At 40.0% G+C, this 15,728-nt stretch overlaps 1 protein-coding gene across 1 annotated transcript in view; it reads left to right on the top strand.

Moving 5' to 3' along the window:
* The window catches only part of RYR3 (ryanodine receptor 3), a 423,771-nt gene that overhangs the window by 235,733 nt on the left and 172,310 nt on the right, over positions 1 to 15,728 (top strand). Inside the window, 6 exon segments of the mRNA XM_042477733.1 lie at positions 2,481 to 2,570; positions 2,572 to 2,702; positions 3,403 to 3,493; positions 6,852 to 6,992; positions 8,484 to 8,647; positions 9,088 to 9,166. Of these exon segments, the coding sequence (XP_042333667.1) occupies positions 2,481 to 2,570; positions 2,572 to 2,702; positions 3,403 to 3,493; positions 6,852 to 6,992; positions 8,484 to 8,647; positions 9,088 to 9,166 (696 nt within the window).

Genomic DNA, 15,728 nt, shown 5'->3' with positions numbered 1-15,728 from the left:
TTTACCCTAGTGCGGTAATCTCCTATGTGTGAAAGGGGTCTAGGAGTCCTAATAGACCATAAATTGAACATGAGTTAACAGTGTGATATGGCAGCTAAAAAGGCCAATGTGATTCTAGGCTGCATCAATAAAACTATAGTGTCTAGATTAAGGGAAGTAATAGTGCCACTCCATTTGGCCTTGGTCAGGCCTCACCTGTGTCTAGTTCTGGGCACCACAATTCAAAAGGATGTTGAGAAGGTGAAGCATGTCCAGAGGAGGGCAACCGAAATGGTGAAGGGTCTAGAAACCATACCCTACAAGGAGAGACTTAGGGAGCTGGGTATGTTTAGCCCAGTGACGGTGAAACTTTTAGAGGCCAAGTGCCCAAACTGCAACCCAAAACCCACTTATTTATTGCAAAGTGCCATGTCCCTCTGGCTTCTAGTAACAAACTCTTGCAAACTCTGTGCTGGGGCGACAGCACATGTGCCCACAGAGAGGGCTCTGAGTGTCACCTCTGGCACGCGTGCCATAGGTTTGTCATCACTGGTTTAGCCTGTAGGAGAGAAGGTTAAGAGGTGATATGATAGCCTTGTTTAAATATTTGAAGGGATGTCATACTGAGGATGGAACAAACTTGTTTTCTGCTGCTCCAGAGAAAAAGGCCCTGGAACAATGGATGCAAGTTACAGGAAAAGAGATTCCACCTCAACATTAGGAGGAACTTCCTGACAGTAAGGGCTGTTCGACAGTGGAACACAGTCCCTTGGAGTGTAGTGGAGTCTCCTTCTTTAGAGGTCTTTAAACAGAGGCTGGATGGCCATCTGTTGGGGGTGTGTTGATTGTGAGTTCCTGCATGGCAGGGGTTGGGTTGGGTTGGATGGCCCTTGTGCTCTCTTCCAACTATACAATTCTATGAGTAGTTACCCATATTAATCATGGAGGGAATTCTAGAACCCCTGGAACAAAAAAAATTCAAGGGGAGACTGGAAAGAGAAACAACAGAATTGGGATATATTCACAAACTTCAGTTCATTTACAGTGAATTGAAGAGGGAGAATGATTCTGGCACACTGCACATACTAGAATACTAGTAATTACTCCATCCTCATGAGGACTCTCTTGCCCATTTTATCACATCTCCTTTATAGTTCAATTACTGTTCATACACACAACCTGCTCATTCATGGGTATGAATGTCTGTCTGTAAGCACTTCACTCCATGTGTCTATGAAAGCTTCTCTCAGTTATTCTTAGAAGGAGATACAATATCCCTTTATATTCTGATCCTCTTTGTTTATCATATTGTTAACTTTAAAAAGTCACAATTTTTGTCTATAAAGCAACTGACAATGGAAGATAGGTCTGGAATAGAATATGGGATTGAAGAACTTCCTATTATTTTTCCTACATTTTTCTTTAGTACTATAATAACGTCAGGAAAGCCCAGTGCCAATATCACAATATTCCATCTCCTCATAACTGATGGTGATAGTAAAAATAGATGGAGCAGATCTTTCTACTGCAGGGAAACAAAAAAGAGTTTTTTGGCATCTTTAAAATGAACATATTTTACTGGGCATAAGCACTACATCACTTTTGCTGCCTCAGAATAACATGGCAAATCTCCTGAAAATTCCTACTGCATAGGCTTGTTTTTGGACATAGATGGATCTAACCCAGGCATGCAGAGTCAAGGGGCAGGGCTATAGTCCTGCTTCTGCTCCTGCCTTACATGCTAGTAACATGAAGAGGGTGTGTGTGTGTGTGTGTGTGTGTGTGTGTGTGTGTGTGGTGAGCATCACATTCTAAAATTCTAAGAACACACAGGACATAAATATCTGGAGACAAGTAAGCAAGGAAGCTGATAATATATGAAAGTGCTATAAAGAATGTGGGAACCATTTATGTCGATGAGAAATAGTTCAGGTTTTTCATACCATTTTCCCCCCAGGCATATTGGAAAAGAATATTGAAAAGTGCAGATTTTTTTTTTAGTTTTGATATTGTCGGCCTACACAATTAGTGATCTGTTAAACTGACACAGCCTTATAGCCATGTACTGTGGCCTGATAGATCCTGGGCAATTCCCCTTTCTCCAGCCTGTGAATGTGATAAGGAGCTTTATCTAGCCCAGGATGAGCAGAATCAGCCTTTTACTAAAATTGTCAAACTGATTCTCCTGAAGCCTCCATGAGTGAAATGAGCCATTTGGAGAAGTAGGCTTATTTTAAGCCTTGTGGGTTTTGTATTCCAGATCAAACCACAATGGACTTACACATGTGATAGGTGGGGAATATTTTCCTTGGTCATTATGAGTTATATAGACCACTGTCAAGTCTTGTGTTCAAATCCTTTAATACTGAAAATGAATACATGTTGATCTATCAGTGATATTCTGTAGGTAAAAGATTTTCCTAAACAGTGTCTATATTTACAACAATCTTACATTACAAAATGTGTTCATGTTTTAACAGTTCTGCATATCTTTTATGCAGGTTTCTTTGAGTACCACAGAGACAGCCCTTGCTCTAAACAGATACATTTGCACAGCTGTGTTTCCATTACTCACACGGTGTGCATCTCTTTTTTTCGGGAACTGAGCATTATGTCTCTCTGATTGATTCCACACTCCATACAATATATCGATTATCCAAAGGACGCTCTCTAACAAAAGCACAAAGGGACACTATTGAAGAATGCTTGCTTGCTATCTGTCAGTAAGTCTATATATAAAACACTTTTCTGTTTCATATGAGCACACAGCTAAAGAAAGCAATATTGTATGTTAGGTGTACGTAAGGGTCCATTGCACAGTTAATTTACTGAGTCTGAATACAACACAATATAGACAGCTTTAAAAAGGCTGTTAAGATGGATCTCTTCCAGCAGGCCTTTCCTGAATAAAAAACCCAACCACTAACTAATTGAATCGTGTGTATATATCTGTTTGTGTGTGCACATTTTGGGACCTTTTCCAAATGAGTTTGCAGAAAACTCCAATGTTTTGCACAGAATTGTGCAAACAATGGTACAATGTTTTGCTCAGAATTGTGCAGTTTATTTGTATAAAATACACTGATTTTGTATAGAAACAAAAATTGTGAGAAAATGGGAGAAACTACTGAAAAATGTGGAAAATTCTTGTAATTTCAACTAGCAGGGAGAAAAAAATTGAAATTCTTTTGTTCTTGTAGACAAAAACAAAATAACCAAGGATTTGCATCCATTTAAAAATAGTGATATTTTTCATAGTATCTTTCGATTGTTCCTGGCTAAATTTGCTCTATTTACAATGCAGCTTTTGTTTCACTTTCACTTGGTGAATTTAGTCTTGCATTCTAGTCATTTCTACGGTTGTCTTGTAATTTCATTCAACTATATACAAATTACTAATTACAACTTCTTTTTCAATAATAGCCATCTGCGTCCTTCTATGCTACAGCAGCTTTTGCGACGGCTAGTTTTTGATGTACCTTTACTTAATGAATACTGTAAAATGCCTCTTAAGGTAAATAATTGTCTTTCGTGTAATTCTATCAAATATTTCAATGCAAATATTTTCTTTTCTTATCTTTCAAAAACAGGTGGTTCCATTGATTAAGTGCATAAATGCAAAACTGAAGGCCACTCTATTAGCCAAGGAAATTTGTTTCCAGCCAACAGTTTAAACCACAGAAGTTTGTCATCTGACTTACAGAAACTGAGGAAGCCCCTTTCTTACATTCTGCTTCTTGTTCAGGTGTATTCCTGTTATGTTGCTCACCTTCTCAACTGGGAGGGCCAGTGGCATATATCGAGATGTCATGGTTGTCTCCAGTTATTAACTGAAGACAACAGCACATTTCAGTTGTGTGAAGTGTGACTTCCCAGTTGGTAAGGCATACAGCTTGCAGATGATCCTATTATTTCTTATGAGTGTGGAGACAACAGTGGGATTCCCAGCCCTGCTTCACTTCCTGCTTGCTTCTCATTGTAGTCCATACACAGGTAAATTCCCAATTACGGCACGGTACAGGGCGCCTCTCCTTGCTCCTCAGTAGCGCCACAGCAACCAAATTGTGTGACACTGCTGCGCAGCATGAAAGGAGTCCGCGGAAGCGGATCCTTTTTTGCGGCGTACTTGTGCTGTGCCAAAGTGCCAATGACGGCGCAATGACGTGCCAGCGACACAGCCCCATTTGGATGCTGCGCTGCTGGCACGTCATTGCTGCGTGCACCATCTGGATGGTGCCATGCAGCTGTGGCATGCCAATGATGTACCAGGGTTGCAGGGCATGTGGACACCCCACCCCCAAGCAACCCTAGCAAGTCATGGGTGTGTCGCAAAGGACCTGTTTGTACCGGGCCTACATTACTGTAATTCATTCTCTGCAGAGCTGTTCTTGATGAAGACTCAGAAGTTGCATCTAGTACAAAATGCTCCAGCTCAACTTCTGACGAGAATATCATATAGACAGTATGTAATGCCAGTCTTAAAAGAATTGCACTAGCTGCCATTACATTTCTGATCTGAATTCAAAGTGGTGGTGATGACATTTAAAGCCCTAAACAGCTTGGAACCTCAATAATTGAGGGAATGCTTTTCCCCACATCTGCCAGCCCAAGGATTAAAGTCTGTTGGGGGAGCTCTACTCCATTTTTCATCAGTGAAATCTATACACTGTTTTGGGACATTGGAGATGCCCTCTTAGTCATGGAAGCCCAACTGTGGAATGCTTTCACCATGGGGTCCTGACTGGCATGAACACTTATGTTATTTGACTTTGACTTCACACTTAGGTCATTTATATGTCATGTTAAAATTTGGCTGTTCACCAAAGCCTTTAGAATTATTAATTCAGCATAAATATTTTTTATATAGTATTTAAAACTTTAAAAAATTAAAATCTGTTTGTAATGCATTATATTGTTTCATATGTTTTAGCTTATTTAAATTGTTACTGATTTCTATAAACCCGTTTAACCTAGTTTAACACTATTTGTAAGCCTCCCTGAGAGCACTACATTGTGGTGTAGTGGTTTGAGTGCTGGTTTAAGGCACTGGGAGACCAGGGTCCTAATCCCTGATTGGTCATGGAAACCCACAGGACAAATCACACTCTCTAAGCCTCATGGGAAGCTCCCCCCCCCCCGAAAAAATTCTGTGACGAAAATCCCATGATAGATTTACTTTAGGATCACCATAAGTGAGAAATGGCTTTGAAGGCACATAACAACAGTAACATGAATTCTTTTGATACAAGGTAGAGTATACATTTTTAAAGAAATAATAAATTAAGAAATAAATAATTGAAAACCTGGCTCCTGATTAAACAGCAAGACTTGAGGTATGTGCTCTGGACCATGACACTCAGACACGGTTTGAATTTGCCTTGTCTGCATTCCTCAGCATGGATTAAGCCAATTGCTAGCATGGATTAAGCCAATTGCTAGCAGCTGCACATTTTATATAGAGTTTCTAATAATCTTTTAAAGATCACATTTTTAAAAAAGTTTGAATGATAAATATTGAGTCACAAAGATGTTTTACAAAGGTTAGTGTCAGGGAAGTTCAATATTATTTATTGAGCTTTGAATAACTTGTAATGGACTTCTTAAAAGCCTTGAGATTGCTATAAGAATAAAATAGGAAGGAAGATATCTGTGTCTTTTTGAACTCTTTGCAGAAAAGATGGAATGAGAGTTAGGAAGAAGAAAAATAATAGAATTGTAGAGTTGGAAGGTGTCTTAAGGAGATCTAGTCCATCTGTCTTCCAGTGCAGGAATTCAGAACTATGGCATCTCTGACAGGTGACTATCAATCCTCTTTCAAAATCTCTAATGAAGGAGAGCCCATTAGAAGAAGTTGTTAGCAGTAGCTGCTGCAGTAGTAACAGCAGTGGCTGCAATGATTTATCTTTACTGTACACAGCTTAGTCTGTAGGGTAAGAAGGATACACCACCATATCTCCCAGTGTATTGCACATATTGGGGTTTTATCCAGTGGTAGCTTTACATTAACAGATGGCACTTCCATATTATCAGGGTTTTCTGTGATCCCCTCCTTGGATATCAATCTTTACTTATTTAATTCTCAGACACAAGGATAATGAATTTCAAATGGTAACACACACACACCAGACATGACTAGAAGAGTTTTTGCAACAACAATAACAACACAGTCCAATTATTTTGTACTCTTTCATACAAAATTAATGTGCACAAAATTCCTTACTCTGAAAATGCATTTTCTGTGAATAAGATTGTTTTTAACTAACAAAATCTGTTCTTGCCCAGATGAAATTATTGTAAAAAGGTCTGGATATGTGAAAAATCTTGAGTCAGTTTTTTAACGAAGTGTATTCCATCCTAACTCATGGCGTTTACACAATGCATGCCCCTGGAGCACCTGAAAGCCACCCTGGGGCCACCTAACGCAATCCAAATCCAACCCGCAAAAGGACTGGATTTTCTCTGTTCCTTTTTGGGACTGTGGCAGGAGGCACCCTTGGGGCCGCGATGTGTGTTCACTGTGGCCCTGGGATGATCAGGCTAGGAGCAATTTCTGTCTGCTACTTCCTGTCTTTCTGATTTGCCACTAGAAGACCTTACACAACTGGAGTAGGTGAAAAAGGAATTATTACCTTGGGTGAACAAACATGCTCCTGTTGAATAAAGCCACCATTACATAGAGACCAATATGTTTAGACAAAATATGTGTTTGCTTTGTAATAAAATTATGGCCATGCTATATTTGAAAGTATTCAAAGTTTATAAAAAAATACACTAAATGATTAAATAAAATTCATTTGCTGCCTTTTGTTTTCTAGATATTAACTTGATGTTGTTCTCTTCTTTTAATTGATTTTTCTTCCTGCCATTCATAGCTTCTCACAAATCACTATGAACAATGCTGGAAATATTACTGTTTGCCTTCAGGATGGGGAAATTATGGAATTGCAGCAGAAGAAGAGCTACATTTAACAGAAAAACTTTTCTGGGGAATATTTGATTCTCTCTCATCTAAGGTAATGGTAGTATTTCAGAATAAGATGTGCACATGATACTTTGAAGCATGCCTATGCTGGTATACACTGAACACAATGGTCATTTGAAATCTATTCTGGTTTGATCAAGATGATGAATAAATGAAACCAGAAAAACTATATTAGTTACTTAGTTATTTAGGCCATCTTAGTTACTAAGGACACCTATTCAGAAAAGATGCATTAAGGGCCCATGTATTAAGAAGGAAAACGCACTTTGCTGAGTTTTATTACATTTATCCAACAGAATACTTGATAACACAACAATCCCAACCCCAAAACTCATTGCCTTCTAATGTGACCTATTGGACATGTCTAACTGCCCAAATCACCAGGACTACAGCAGTGAATTGATTTGGTTGGGAGACATGCTTGGTTAGATTGGGGCAAAACCTTTGTTCAGTCCAGCTGAGAAAGGCTCAGTTTTGTAAAGCAACTATAAATTTAATGTAAGATTACAGTGCGCCCTTCCCTTATGCAGGGGATCTGTTCCGGACCCCCAGTGAAAGGGAAATACCACATATGGTGAAGCCCCATTGAAAACAATGGGGCTCATGCCCATGGTACGGTGCAGTGCATGTGCCATTGCTTCTTCCAGCGTGTGGTTTTCAGCGTATGCTGAAAACCGCATATGGTGCACCTGCGTATGAAGCTGGAGCACTGTACGTGATTACTTTCACGTTTGGCCTTTGGCCAGGAAAGTTACTGTTTTGAAAGACTGAGTACCCATTTGTTGATGACAGCACATGAAATAGAATAATCCCTGTAATGTAGTAAGGTTTTATACTAGCAGTAGTACAGCATGATACAAGATAAGAAAATTGGTTGTGAGTTTTCTTCCCACTGAGTTCAATTTAGGCTTTGCATGTGCAACATCAAGAAATGCCAATTAATGTAGGAAAAGAAAACTAGTTTTCTGAACAAGCAAGTCCTATTGAGATCTTCTGTGCTAATTGCATGTGCACGTGCATGTACACATGCTTGTGAAAGTCAGGCACTTTTTAGCAATAAAAAAATACAAGTTCTTCATCATTCATCTCTGCTCCCCTTTGCTCACTTGATTTGGAAGCTTGTTCCTGTACTCTTCTTCAACTATTTAAACAATTTAAACAATGTACAGTGGGCCCTTGATATCCTTTGGACTTTGGTTCCAGGACTGCCCCCCCCCCCCATAGATAATATAATCAATGGATTCTCAAATACAATGGCATAGTAAAATGGTCTGTGTCCTTTATATAAAATGGCAAAATCAAAGTTTGCTTTATGGAATTTATATTTTTTGCATATTTTCAAGCCTTGCATGGTTGAATCTGTGGATAAAAAATCCGTGGATAAGGATGGCTGACTGTATATACATTTTAAAAATTGGCTTCCTCAACTGCTACTTCTGCTTTTGTATAGCTGTGTTGCCTTAACTAACGCTTTGCATGTTTTTCTATTGGATTTTCCAACCAGTTCCTATCTCTCCTGCAGAAGTATGATCCAGATCTCTTTCGAATGGCCTTGCCTTGTTTAAGTGCAATAGCTGGAGCTTTGCCACCAGATTATTTAGACACCCAAATTACCTCAATTTTAGAAAAGCAAGCTTCAGTGGATGCTGAAGGAAACTTTGATCCCAAGCCTGTCAACACAGTGAAGTGAGTCATGACAAACTTATTATTTAAAATTTATCTGGGATTCCTATTCTAGTTCTGCTATCTCTTTAATAAAATATAGCATTATATAAGACAAAAGTGTTCTGTAAAGATTAATTCTCATAGTAAACTTCCTTATGTACACTAACTAGTGGGTGATGACTGTCAAGTTTCTGGGAAAATGCTGTGGTCTGGATGGAATGTTAAGTGTAACATGAAGCTGTAAATAATTGGTTGCTTCTCCTCCAGGCTTCTAGCCCCTTATTTCAAGTAATAAAGGAGTATAACTGAAATGATGTTATTGACTATTCCTTGTAAGCAGATTTGTAATTTTGAAAAATAGGTGTTTGGTGGATGTGTTAAGATAGAATGGCATGATATAAGCCTCTCCTTGCACTCACAGCAAATTATGTATAATTGATACTGCTGTTCTGTCTTTTCAGTTTTACACTTCCTGAGAAGTTGGAGTACATTGTCAACAAGTATGCTGAACATACACATGACAAATGGGCTTGCGACAAGGTATGGATTTTTATAAATTTTACAGCTGTCAGAAAAGGACAACTAAAGCACAATGAGAACTTAATGACAAATCCATCATTCAGAGTCCAAGATTATCACAGCAGCATATTCTACCAGTGTTTTTAAATAGTTTTTCTCATCAAACCAGTGAATTTTCTAGCAGCTCCCAAAGCTAATAATTTTTTTTCATTGCAGTTGTGGGTTTTGCCTGTAGCAATTATTAATAGTTATGATAAGATTAATTAATATATTAGTTACATTTAATTTATTTCATATATCACATTTTTGTTTTCCCTGAAGTGAAAGAGACCGTCTATATTTATAAGTTAGCAATTTAAAACTTGTGGTTCTTGGCTAGATATACACAATTCATCCTAAACTCTCAGTTTAAAGTGGTCCATGTGGTTCCTAATACCTTTATCACAAACTAGTAAAAAGGATTCATTGAGGTGGAATCAAAGTGTATGGGAGGAGCAGGACTGTCATTGATAGTTCTTGATTGTACATGGAATTTTTGATATCATCTACAGAACCATCTTTTAGTATAACTTTACAGATAATCTGATGAATGCATGTAGGTCAGGGAGTGGCCTGAATGGCATGCTGTTTTCTCATGTGCATATTCAAGATGCCCAAGTGGATGTCTGTGTTCAGGCTGTGTTTTATGTCCTGCTCAATTGTTCACTATGCTGTCCCTGTTGTTTATTGTATTTTTAATATATAGACAGGTCTCACTTTATATTAGGGTTGTGGAGGGCACAACAAGAGGAAAGGCAACACATCTTCTGTGCCCTTTCCAGTACATTTATGGAGTGAAGAAAGCAGAGTCCAGTTGCTCATTCCACCTAACCAAGCAGAGAAACCCCTTCTAGCCATACCAAAATTCCAAGATTCCAATTTCTTCTTCTCCCTCGCACTCCCCCTTTAAAGCATGAAAAGGAAACTTCTTCCTTCCAGCAATGACAGGACTGCACTTGCTTTCTTTCCCTTTCCACTCCCCCCAAGCTAGCAGATGAAAGAAAACTGCTGCAGTTACCTTTTCTTACTGCTCAAAGCTTCATACCAAAACACCAAAAAGCCTCACCTCACCTTCCTTGTTCTTTCATCTCTTCCTCTATGCTCTCATGCCTTGCTCAGATGCACAGGTGCCCTGGGAAAGCTATGTGTTGTGAGTGTGACTTCCATTTAGTTATTTATTTGTGGATTGTAGCCAAAACAAAAAGAGAAACCTCAGTGGCTAATAGACAAAACTCTACAAGCAGTTAAGGACAGAACAGAAGCAAAGAAAGAATGTCAACAGAAATAGGACCAGAACTCTGAATGCAAATGTACAATGACTTGTGTGCAGTGATAAGGAGAACCACTGTAATAATCAATGCAATTAAATAGAAGCTAACAACAAAAAAAGGAAGAACAAGAGACTTCCTCATTTGAGAAATAAAGGGAAAATTAAAGCCAAGAGTGGGGATGCTATATGACCATCAGGGAAACATATTACATGACCAAGAAGGAATAAAAAGACAATGTAAATAATATATGGAGGAACTATATCAGCAGTTCCCAACCTTTGTTGGGCTGCGACTCCCACTGCAGACAGAAGTCCCGCCCACGGCCTCTCTGATTGGTTGGGAGGCCAGGAAGGGGTGGGACTTTCAGCCGCCTACAAACCTCAGGGGGCTTTGCGGCCAGAAGTCCTGCCCCTTCTTGAGCTCCCAACCAATTAGGGAGGCCGCCGGGTGGAGAAGGGGCGAACTTCTGGTTGCAAAGGCTGCTGGGGCTTGCAGTCCCATCACCCTCTTCCTGCGGTTGTCTGGCAGCTGCAGAGAGAAGAGGAGGAGGAAGGAGGCCCGTACCTGTCCCCTTCTCCCTGCGGTTGTCTGGCAGCCACAGAGAGAAGGGGAGGAGGAGGGAGCCCCGACCCTTCCCCTTCTCCCCGCGGGTGCCTGGCAGCCATGGAGAGAAGGAGACGGGGTCAGGGCTCCCTCCTCGTCCCCTTCTCTCCGCAGGCGCCTGTGCCAGCACCGGCACCTGCGGGGTGAAGGGGAAGAAGAGGCAGACATGTCCCCTTTTCTTCACGCAGTGCCTACGCCAGCACTGGCACCCACAGGGAGAAGGGGAGGGGGGAGGCATGGGGGATTCCCAACCTGGTGACTCCCAAAGGGGTTGTGACCCCCAGGTTGGGAACTCCTGAACTATATAAAAGGGATGGATTGATGACAGATTCTTTTAAAAATGAACCACATGAGGACAAACCTCAAATTTTAAAAAGTGAAAAGAGAGCCATGCCCAGAGAACTTGAGAGAAATAAATCACCAGAAACTGATGGCATACCAATAGAGCTGCTCCAAGCAACAGAAACAGGATGTACTTTAGTTGTAACATATATAACAGAACAGTGACCCACAGACTGGAAATACTCAGTATATATTTCAGTCCCAAGAAAGGTAATACCAGGAACTGCAGAAATCACAGAGCCGTTGAATTGAATTCTTAATGCAAGTAAGAATGCAGCAAGAATTGTTAAATGTCCAGGGTTCAGGAACGGAAGAGGCACTAATGATCATATAGCAAACATATGCTGGATAATAGGAATTACTAATTAGTTTCAAAAGAAGATCAGTCTGTGCTTTATAGACTATAATAAAGCATTTGATTGCTTAGATAATCAGAAACTATGTATCACTCATAAAGAAATGGGGGTGACGCATTTGATAGTCCTGATGTGTAACTTATATTCAAGACAAGAGATTATTATTAGGACAGAATATGGAGAAATGGAATGGTTTCCAAATGTAAAGGGGGGGGTCAGGCAAATTTGCATTCTATCACCATATCTATTTAACTTGTATGCTGAGAACATCATAAGCAAATCAGGATTGGATTCAGAAAAGGGGTGAAAAATGGGGAAAGGAACATCAGCAATCTAAGATATACAGATGACACCATATTATTAGCACAAACTATCAGAAACATGGAAAGATGATTGAAGAGGGTCAAGGCAGAAGGTGCAAAGGCAGATTTACAGCTGAAAATCAAGAAAACAAAAATTATGACCACAGATAATTTATATATTTTTAAAGTAATGATAAAGAGATTGAAATAATTCAGGGTTTTCCATACTTTGGAATCATCAATCAGAGCAGAGACTACAGTCAAGAAAATAGACGATGACTAGGGCTTGGAAGGGCAGCTATGAAGGAAGTATACAAGATTCTTAAATGTAAGATGTATCATTAAATCCAAAAGTTAGGATTGTCTGTGCCAACGTATTTCCCATTTCTATTTATGGTTGTGAAAGCTGGACAATGAAGAAAGCTGATAGGGGGAAAAATCAATTCATTTGAGATGTGGTGCTGGAGGAGAGTTTTGAGAGGCCACTAAAAAGACCAGTGAATGGATTGTAGAGCAGATCAGGCCTGAAATATTCCTGGAAGCAAAGATGACTAAAATTAGGTTGTTGTATTTTGCCTATATAATGAGAAGGAAGGGCAATAGGAAAAGAGGAAGATTGTATTCCAGATCAAATAGACTCAATAAAAGAAGCCACATCCATGAGTGTACAGGAGATGAGCAGGGCGGTTCACCATAAGTTGATTCGAAGGCAGTTAACAACAACAGTAAGAAAAACATTGTAAATTGGGACAATGCAAATTGAGACTCACTGGTATGTTGCCTTTTTGGAAGTCTTTTGGTCAAAAGTGTGCTAAAAATTTTAATGTGCATTGAATGAAGGAAGTGTTTAAATAATTGTTCGTGCTAGGGGAAACAGAGTTAATTCTTCAGTTATTTTGAATATGACAGATTCAACAAAGGATTGGTGGATGCTGTTCTGACTAGTAGATTGCTGTTGCCCACTCTTGCCTTAAAACAAACGTTGGTCAGAAATTAGTCTGCAGGAGGGGAACCCAAATGCGTTTTCTTGTGCAAAAAACAACATTTTCTGCATAGAAAATGAGTTTTCTGTGCAAAAAGCAAGCTTTTTGTACAAAAAAGAGCTTTTCTTTAAAGAATAATTCCTACACAACAGTTCAGGACATTGAATACAGGGAGTAAATTACACAAAATTCTCACTGATCTATTTTAATTACAATGCAAGTTGCTGATTATCAAGAAACTCATTTTTTTGATCTGGGAACGAATGATTGTGCATATTCTCTTCATCAATGAAGACAGAATAGTGAAGATTTACATCTCTGTTGGAGGATTAACAAAGACTTCAATTACAATAGGACAATTTATTTTTTCTACTTTCACCCCAAGTTTGATTATTATACATACCTCTTAATAAATCAGGCAGAAGCATAATTCAACAGCAATGAAGGCCTGAATGGAATTCATTGTCTAAATTGTGTTAATAGTCCTAACTAGATAAACATATTGAATCAGTTGTTGAATGTTGAGTCAACACTCACATAAATTGAATGAATCACTGGGTCTTTTTTAACTGAGACTATCAATAGGATTCAGTGGGTCATAAACTCTATTCTGTGTTTGCCTTGACCTTTTGAGTCTCATTCACCAAGTGTGCCAGAGAGCCAACAGTACCTATGGGAGGAAATGGCTACATCTTTTTACTGAGTGACTATCAGAAAATGGTTATGTTTTTTCAGAATATAGTTCACTGCCTGCTAGCTAGCAGACCTGCCATATGGCACACTGTAAACAGGATCTTATATGGTCAAACCACTTGTGAAGTGGACTGAGTCATGAAAAAGTTTACATTCTGGACACCTATGCAGGGACTAATCAAGGAGCAATAGGGCCCTTAATATCCTCTACAATTACACACTGCAACTGGAGGAGGAGGTCAGCCTGCACATACATGCTACAAGTGAACTCTTGAGAAATGCTTTGGGGGTCCTTAGAACCAAGTTTCAAAGGGATGGGTTACTTGGGGAACTCTCTTGTCAGAAGAACCACAGGAGATTTTCCATACCATGGACCTTTAGGGCATAAGGGAGTCCTGCGCAAGGGCTGCATGCAGCTCTCCTAGGGCATTTTTGTGCCTCCCCGGGCCTGATGGGAAGCATGAGACAATTCTTCACAACTTTTCCCAAGTTTTAGTTCCAGACAGGTTTTTTCTAATAGGAAGTGATCTGGGATTCAACTTCTGAATCACTTCTCGTTACAGAAAAATACCTTCTCTGAGACTAAAATGCTCCAGCAGGTCGAAAAACATTGTGAAATTCACCCCCAGCCCTTAGAGGGCCTTTGGGAGCCTTAGAAATTGAGTGTTTCTTGCAGAGAAGATATAAGGGGCAAGGGCTTCCATAACCTTTTGGGGGGACAGTGTGCCCTGAATTCCCCAAAGTTTTGTTCATCATAAAAATTACTACTACTGACTATTTAGTGCAGTACCACCTACTCTCAAGACAAGCCCCCTAATTTAAAAATGGCTTCTGTGACTTCTTCTATTGACTGTTCATTTGCTTACATGTCCTACAAAGCACCTTTGGAACGGGCTTGAGCCTTTCATAGAAGCCTTTGAATTAGGTAGCAATCATGTAGTAATGAGAACAGATGAGTTCTCTCCCAATCCTCTTGGTTCTAGAATGTCTCACACCATGCTCTGTGCAAGTACATAACTCATATGCATGAGTACACAGACAACATTTCAGAGAAGTATTGTTACAAGGAAGCAACCTGTCATTTTAGTACTTAATTCTGAAGTAGTAATGCTAATTCTCATCACTGAAAGACACATTCAAACAATATATTGAACATATTGTTATGTAAAGTAAAAACATACTGTTTGATGCAAAATGATTTTCAGATAGGCACTGATAGAAGAAGAAAAGAATGGGTCAGTTTATTGGTCAATCTTTACTCCTGTCAGAGATCATACTAGATAACATAGGATTTTCAGCATTTGACTTTCTGGAAATTAAAGGGAAAGTGAAAAGATCTGGGAAAAGACCTAAGTAATTACACCTGATAGTACAAGTAAGAACAAAATTAGAAAGCTGTCATAAGCAAGAATTTTTATTTCTGATAGTGCTCAGTTAAGGAGGTGAAACGTACTGGGCATCAAGAAGTAAAGAAAGACAACTTTCTATGGATTTTTCACAGATGCAGTAGCGTCACTGGGAGGTGTGGGGGGTGCGGATCACACTGGGCAATACCCCAGAAGTGGGGGGGATGACATCCCAGAAGTGGAGTGGCACCCATTCAGACCCCCATGCCATCCCCCATGTGCAAACCATGTGTGTGTCACCCCACGCCCCTCTTATGCTGCTCCTGTTTGTGTGTGCACATGCTGCTCCACCCCTGTGTGCACTGCTCCCATCTGTGCATGCACACACCACTCCACCCCCCATGTGCACCTTTTCTCCCCCCATGTGTGCCGCTCTGGGCCGCCCACACACTGCTCTGGCCCACACGAGTTCACATGCACTGCTCCAGCCTGTACAAGCACACTGTCCTGTGTGCTCCCTACCCCCAGAAACCCAAACAAAAATCCCGCCTCAGAAGTCCTGCCCCTCCAAATGTCCTGCCCCCACACTGGGTGACACCTAGTGTGGGAGTGCCACTGCACAGATGCAGTAGTACTAGTCAGTTCCCT

This window comes from Sceloporus undulatus, chromosome 1 (assembly GCF_019175285.1).
Source record: "Sceloporus undulatus isolate JIND9_A2432 ecotype Alabama chromosome 1, SceUnd_v1.1, whole genome shotgun sequence".
Taxonomy (NCBI): domain Eukaryota; kingdom Metazoa; phylum Chordata; class Lepidosauria; order Squamata; family Phrynosomatidae; genus Sceloporus; species Sceloporus undulatus.
This window is presented reverse-complemented; position numbering and strand designations above follow the sequence as displayed.